Source organism: Nicotiana tomentosiformis, chromosome 10, assembly GCF_000390325.3.
Source record: "Nicotiana tomentosiformis chromosome 10, ASM39032v3, whole genome shotgun sequence".
Classification (NCBI taxonomy): Eukaryota; Viridiplantae; Streptophyta; class Magnoliopsida; order Solanales; family Solanaceae; genus Nicotiana; species Nicotiana tomentosiformis.
The window spans coordinates 64,984,665-64,992,319 of record NC_090821.1 but is presented as its reverse complement, the minus strand read 5'-3'; the positions used below and the strand labels follow the sequence as shown (position 1 = coordinate 64,992,319).

Below are 7,655 nucleotides of genomic sequence, written 5' to 3'. Positions count from 1 at the left end.
TCTCTGCTTCCAATTAATATTTATCTAGCATAACTAAGATTTAGCGGATAATAGTAAGCAAGAAACTACTTATGTAGGAAAACATCTCTTTTGACATCGCACGTTCTAATAGAGATCGTTGGGTCTCATGCATGTAATATTTTTAAGCATTTAGGAATTTAAACAGTCAAGCTATCGAAATGAAGAGTTAACTCAAAAAATGTTAAGTTACATATATCCATCAGAATAACACCAAATGCAATATTATTTAGTTAATCTCTTCATATTGCTCACATTCATATGACATTATTATATTTACGGAGGTTAACTCTACAATTTAAGTGCTTCAAAGAATACAATAATGATAGGTAAGTGGAGAGACGTAGAAAATGTTATTTCTTTAATGTTTTTACATTTAATAGGATCCTAATTTAATATTTTGAGGGCATTGATACGGCGAAATCAACATAGCAATAAGCCTATATTGCTATTTAGTTCAAATAAACCATTTAATAGGTGATGTTTTAATTTTACTTTTTTATTTAATGGGAGGTAATTTTAATATTAGATAAAGGATAATTTAGTCATTCAACTTTTGAAGGATATTTTTGTAAAATAACTTATTCTAAAAGTGTTCATACTTATAATATAATATGATTTTACTATAAAAGTTAATTTTTTTTCGAAATCAGATTTTTTATGTATATTGTACTTCTTTATAATAGGTTTTTACCTATAAGTGGAAGCATTTATTTTTGGTGGAAAATATGATGTTGATAAAAATAATGTATTTTGTGATAAAAACACCACATCTGAAAAAATGTTGCTGCCCAGGATCGAACTGGGGACCTTCAGTGTGTTAGACTGACGTGATAACCACTACACCACAGCAACTTCTGACTATAACAAAGAAGATGTTATATATATAATCGATGACTGTCATTAAGTTTTCACTAGCGTAGAGCACTGACAATCACTGGTTTAACTGAATATTGAGAATTATATTCTTGAAACAAATTCCTTATGTGAAGATGAATATTTTGCAGCTTGATTTATTGTTCATGTACGCGGTTGGAGTCAAGGAAATAGAATCGATCCAGTATATGTAATTAAAATTTTAAGAATTGATTCAATATTGAATCTCAGATCTCCATAAACACCAAAATAAATTATGAGTTCTTTTATTTTCTCAAACAACTATCACAGTTTTACAATAATTATAATAGGTAACAAACTTCTCACTTTCAAACATAAAGTACAACAAGTTAAAAAACTACATGCAATTGGCAAAATATTATGCTAAATCAAATTCACTCAAACAATAATCCAGATCCTTGGAACTTTTGTTCAATAATATGATTGAGTTTCTCCGTCATCTCTAATGTGAAGTAATTTTTCCAGTCTCCAACTTTTCCTCGACGAAAAAACACTTTATTTTCCTCTCCAGTTGACAGTTTCTCATTCTTGTTCACCTCCAAATTGCTCAAATTCTCAAAGCTACACATTTTTAAAATTTCATCCACCACTCCAGATTTTTCTTCCTCTATAGAGAATGAACATCCCAAGAATTCAGCTAATCGTTTCAGTTGAATCTCGGGTTGTTCCTTCATCTCTTCATACATCAAGAAAAGTACTTTTTTAGGATTTTCTATGCTTTTTTTCCAATAATCTAACACATGATTCCAAAACGGACCATAAAGGCTCACTCCCTTACAGAAAAGATCAAGCATTTCTTCAATGGAATTGGTTCCCATGTTTTCGATTCTTAAATTATTTGTGAAATGAAATAATGAAATAAAAATGTCCCTAGGATTCCTACATAAGTAAACAAGTTTGTTTTTGGAATGTTGGACGGATTTTGGTAATGAACCATAGGGTAAATGAGTGGACAACAATCTAGGTGAAGTAAAGGATGAAAAATTAGGGACTTGTCCATCAATATAAAGCTTAAGTTCCAAGAATGGAACAAGATCATGAGGATTATTGACGAGTAAAGGGTGATTTTGTTCTGAAAAGGGAAAGCGAATTCGGTTTACTAGAGCGAACACGAGTGCTTTTAACCAAGTAGTTCCTGATTTAGGAGAGGTAACAAGGATGATATCGCTATCTTGAGCTTGAAATTGTTGTTGACATGCAATTACACCTTGTAAATGCCTTGGTGCTATCCAAAAACCTTGGTAGTTGTAGATATGTGATGCAAGCCATCCTCTTTCTTTTGGTAAAGTTAAGAGCAATTTCTTACTCTCTTCATTGAGTTCATCCTCTCGTAAATACTTGGGAGGAATTAGCGGAGACGTTTGAGATGTTGTCATTGTTTTAAAGAGGATGTTTGAGTATTTATTTTTAGTTTGTAGGATGAAGATTTACTCATGGGTGTGTATATATATATATAGAGCTGAATCACAAATTCCATTATTTTACGGTAAATCCAAATATTTATACATGCATGCATATTAGGAGTACCATTTCGGTGCAAAGGAGTAAAATTTGTGCAGTGTATAGCTTGATTAAATAATTACTAAGTAGTAAGAATCAAGGCAGATAGTCCAATACCAATTTCACTATCTTCTTCTTTTGCTAAAGCAGTGGTGTCCAGTTTAATGTGAAAACCTCGATTACGCTATCAGGTACATGCTATTTTTTACTAGCACAAATACATATAATTCTGTTCACTATGTAGATGTAAAGAAATAACTTAGATTTTTTTTTTCTCTACCAGGACTATTTTCACTATCTTAGTTTAATTATCCATTGTTTTTGGTGATGTTTTATAGGATAAAGCTCATATTATCACAACCCATATATAACTTATAGAAGCTAAGACCTAAAAGTTGAAATTACGCAAAAATGGTATATGTTGCCGAGTATTTGTGTAAATATCCCAATTTACTTTCTGATCTAAATTATTTTTCTACCATTTCATATTTGAGTTTAAGTTAGATATATCGTCAGTTTAAGAATTTTTTATTCTATTAGATTATCCTTATTTGTTGTATCACGTAGCCTATTTTGTTTTCAAGATTACATATCCCACATTATATAAAAAAAATTATTTGTAGATAATCTTTGAGTGACCTGAAAGTATAAAAAATTCTTTAGAGCAAGAACGTATATAATTTAAACTCGAGCTACACAGCTATCTAATATTTATGCCGAACTATATCGGAGTCCGTGATATAGCATATATTTTCAATCGCTTGAATTTCAAGTTAGTGGTTGAAGACAAGATCTAGTGGAGAGATCTTCTGATAATACTTTTTAGAAAAAGCTACAACCAATACATATATAGTGCTAATAGATTAATTCATAGTACATTAAGACGTAATAACAAATATATTAATCGATACAAAAGTCTCTTCTTTTTGCTTTGTTAATATCTGATATAACCTGTCTGGTTAATTAGATGGTATTAATTGATTAATTGATATTTGATATAAGCTTTAAAAAAAATTAAAGCCTCCTAGTCATAACCTTAAACTTATTTGGGGCACATTCATACGCAAATTATTTGTATCCCAAAAACATATTTTTGTTACGACAATTCTTCGAGATATGCCTTTTCCATTAATCATTTGAAAAAAGAAGTATGAATTAAACAGAAAAATGAAGGAGATATATATACATTATTTTAGATATTATTAATAATTATGCTTATGGTCTCTAATGGGACTTAAATCCTTAATAATGCAACTCCATCTTTATCTAATACACAATCAAATCCCCACAATGATTTGCTATAATCATGCATATCGGCTGATGCAAGCATATATTTAAATAATCCTCCTATTTCAACAACCAATATATTCAAGAATAATATATTAAACGTTAATTAGTTTCATTTTCTTTTCTACGTGACAAACACAAAATGTGTAAATAATGTAATAACCTTGTAGAAAAATATCAAGTATATATTAGGCAATTATGGAAATTACTGCTTTTTGCTTAACATTTTGTTAACAAGTTGGTAGTTGAACCTTAACTTTTAAATCATTAATAGTGCAGTAAAAGCGAGAACGAAGTTGGAAGTATAATTTTCTTTATAAGAGGAAAAATTATCTTCTGTTATATCAAATATAGTTCTTATAATTATAGAACTAAAATAATGTTTGTTTACCTGTAAAACGGTACAGTTGAATTTATACGTGGTTTATAAAAAACGAATCGATTTGATCCCAAAATGATAAATAAATTAAATAAGAATGTAAGACTTAGCGTTGAAATCGAGATAAGACATCATAAATCTTGGTTTCGGGAACAGAGCTTCCGGAGGAAGTAACAACGATATAAATAAGTAAGAAAATAAAATATTATTGAGCTTTGAATAGTATATAACACAAGTGTATCAGAAAATTCGTGTCCTTACAATGGTTGTTGAACTCTCTATTTATAGTTGCACCTAGGGAACAAGGACCTAGGATCAAGCCCATCTTAAATGATAATTATGGGGGTCATTGAAGAATGTGTAACATCAAGTTATGAATATCATATTCTCTGTAATAGCCTATGTATTTAATGCTGTAGAATATTCTCCATTGAATGTTACCGGGTGACAGGCATTTAATTGTCTTTATGAGAAACATAACCTTTGGGGACATCCGAGATTGCTGCCTCCGGGCTTGATTTCCACCTGTCTCACTTTTCATCTGTCTCCGGCTCTACGTATCGTTTAACTATGCAAACATTTAATATGAACATATTTTACCCTATACAGATACCAATACCTTTCTTGGTGGGAAATTCTCTGACCCCCTCTGAAAAGTTTCTGACGCTTGATTAGACGTATGTTTTTCCGCATTTAATGCCCCGAATACGCGTCATCCCACGATCCATCCGCTTATTCCTTTACTTAGCCGCCTATTCCTTTACTTATACGCTTCAACCTTCTTCTTTTACACTTCATAATTTTCTAAACTCTCTCAAACGTTCTTTACTCAACTCACACTTATTTTCAACTTTCTTTAATTTTGTTCTTCAGAGAAAAACCCTTACTTTCTTCTGATAACTATGGACTGCGCTTTCAAAAACTCCAATTCTTCAAAGAAAAAAGAGAACACTGACAATGCTTCTCCTCCTACGGTGAGAACCATTATCCTCAGAAGGCTTACTACAACTAAGGACTTCGAAGAGAAGTTTCCTTCTGCTAACCCCCGTACATGGGCTGTTGGTGTATATCCTTCTTCCATCCATCCTTCTAGTATCTCTGCTGTGAAGGAAGATTGTGGTTATCAAGATTTGAACATCATCGCTCCTGATCTAGCGGAGCGGGTAACCTTCTCCAAGAAGGGTTTTAAATACGTTAACACGTACCCCTTCACTTTGGCCCCATTCTCATTAAGCGGAGGGCTTGACTCTGTGATCTTGGAGTTTTGCTTCCGTTACCAGGTCTGCTTGGCACATGTGAGCCCTTCTAAGTGGAGGACGGTCGTCTGTCTTCGTCGTTTATGACAGGAGACGGGGAAGGATCTCTCCCTGGCTCGACTGATGAGCCTTTATTCCCCTAAGATCTTCCGTGGGGAAATGATAAACTTCAGCAAACATGGTCACCATGCTCTGTTCACCAGCATGGATGATGACAATGATTGTGGATGGATGGAGCAGTTCATTGTAATTGCCACCAGGGACATCATCCCGGCCACAACTCCACCATTTCCTGACTCATGGAATCGTACACTTAAGTGCAACGTTTGTCCTTTCTTCTAGTTAAAGGTTGTCCCATGCTACTCGGTTGACACCACCAAGGGTTGAAGGCTTGGACCAGTGGGTTCAGAAGATTTTAGACGTCAGTACGCCTGAAACCCACCCGTGGAAAGAACTGGCCCTTAAATATGTGTGGAAGGCCAAATATCATAGTAGTTTGAACTTATCTTGTTTTTACCTTACATATTGGAAAACTGGCTAACTTTTCTTACTTGTTGAATTCAGGTCTTCTGCAGGGCTCTGTTACCATTCCCAAGGAGGATGTTCTAGCTGATCATGCTGATGCGGCGAGGTTTCTGCATGAGGCTTTCACTCGAACGGGTGTCATCGGGCCTGCTTCCGGTGCAAGTGCTTCTTCTCGGAGTCCCCGACCGGAGAACAAGCAACAAAAAAGGCGACGTTCTTCCACGGCCGAGGAAAAAAATAAAAAGGCGAAGAGTATCGCACCCAAGCCAGCCGCAGATACTATGGTGATCGATGATGATGGAGGAGCCAGTGATGAGAGGGCTTCTCTACATAAAAGACGACGACCTTCATCATCTCAACAGAATGCTTAATCTGTTGAGCAAGTTACACCAACCGAGGACGACGTTCAGGCGCTCTGGGGGGAATGTGATATAGTAGAAGATGCCAACTTTCATTTCTGAGTCCCAGTCATTGTTCCCGGTATTGTAAGGCTGGGTACCGGGTCTCTCCCATCTTCGATTGATGAGAAATCAATAACTAGCACTGCTTTTGCCGCGGCTACTTCTCAACCTATAACGCAATCAACTTCATCTCCTTCTTCGCCAATCTTGCTTCTGCCACCAGCAACTGCTACATCATCTCTACCAGCCGCAGCCATCCGAGAGGAGGATGTCCCTCTTTCCCAGACCCTAGTTCATGGGAATTTGGGACATAACTATTCAAACCCCTCCAAAGATCCAAGAGGAGGAGGAGTGTCTCCCTCTCGAATTCTACCGGATGCTATCTGCTGTCCCGGCCAGTGCAACTTGCTAATTATCTAAGGCCTCAGAGAAGGATATGAATAAAATACAGTCTCTCTCGGTAGAGTGTATGGTGAACAATGCCATGCACAATGCAGCGGCGGTACGATCTTTGTTCCCTATGTTGTTCCATTTATCTTTGTTATGGTAGGATTTATAATTTGTACTTCTGTTTTGCATGTTAACTTCTTTGCTTCCGAGGGCCTTCAGAGGTTGATCCTTGACAAAGAAAAACTCACCTTGAGCAGGATCAATTATTAGCCTAGCGAGATCAAATTATTGCTTGCCTCCCAAAACTGGAAGCACAAGCTGCTGTGGCCGTTGAGTTGGAGGTTCGATTGCAGCAAAGCGAGCAAATGGTAGTGACCCTCAGCCAAGAGGTTTCCCTTTTAAGGTTAAAGTTTGAAGAAGCTAAGGCAAAGTGGGTTGGGGTCCTAAATATCGTTCTTATTGCTGCCGATTGCGAGGCTGCCTCTACTAAAAGCTGAATAATTTGGAGGCAACCTTGAACTCCAAAGATGAATAAGTTGTTGCTGCTGAGGAGAAGTATGCCCGGATTAAGGAGAAGTATATGAAGGTTATGGAACATAATAAAGTTTACAACTCCACCATCTGTGACCTCGACATCAGCCTTCAAGCCATTAGGTCTGAGAGGAATAATCTTTCGACCGTGGTTGACCAACTTAAGGAAGAGCTTCAGTGCCGAGCGGCTTCCCTCATTGTTGAAAAACTATACTCTATGTATAGCATGGGGAGAAAAACCTTAGAAGAGGCCAAAGCGGGTGTTATTGATTTTGATGCCGAGATATCCAAGGCATGTGAGCTGCAGTCAATTGCCCGAAGAGGCCTTCCGGTCTAACCTGATGCGACTAATTCCTCTGGTTTTGGTTCTGAGTTCTGAGGAACTGAAGAAGAACTTGAAGGGGATGATGATGAAGGTCAAGACCTTGGGCCGGGGTTGGTCGCGCAGTCCCCGATCCCGATGATATAACT

At 36.2% G+C, this 7,655-nt stretch overlaps 1 protein-coding gene and 1 non-coding gene across 2 annotated transcripts; both read right to left on the bottom strand.

The window, feature by feature from the left end:
* Positions 1-800: 800 nt before the first annotated feature.
* Positions 801-873, bottom strand: TRNAV-AAC (transfer RNA valine (anticodon AAC)). The gene has a single exon. It is a non-coding gene; the product is annotated as a tRNA-Val (tRNA).
* Positions 874-1,134: 261 nt separating this feature from the next.
* Positions 1,135-2,360, bottom strand: LOC104094187 (cytosolic sulfotransferase 12-like). The gene has a single exon (XM_009600067.4). It carries the CDS (start codon positions 2,289-2,291, stop codon positions 1,290-1,292), a length of 1,002 nt encoding a protein of 333 aa, XP_009598362.1. The 5' UTR covers positions 2,292-2,360; the 3' UTR covers positions 1,135-1,289.
* Positions 2,361-7,655: the final 5,295 nt, after the last annotated feature.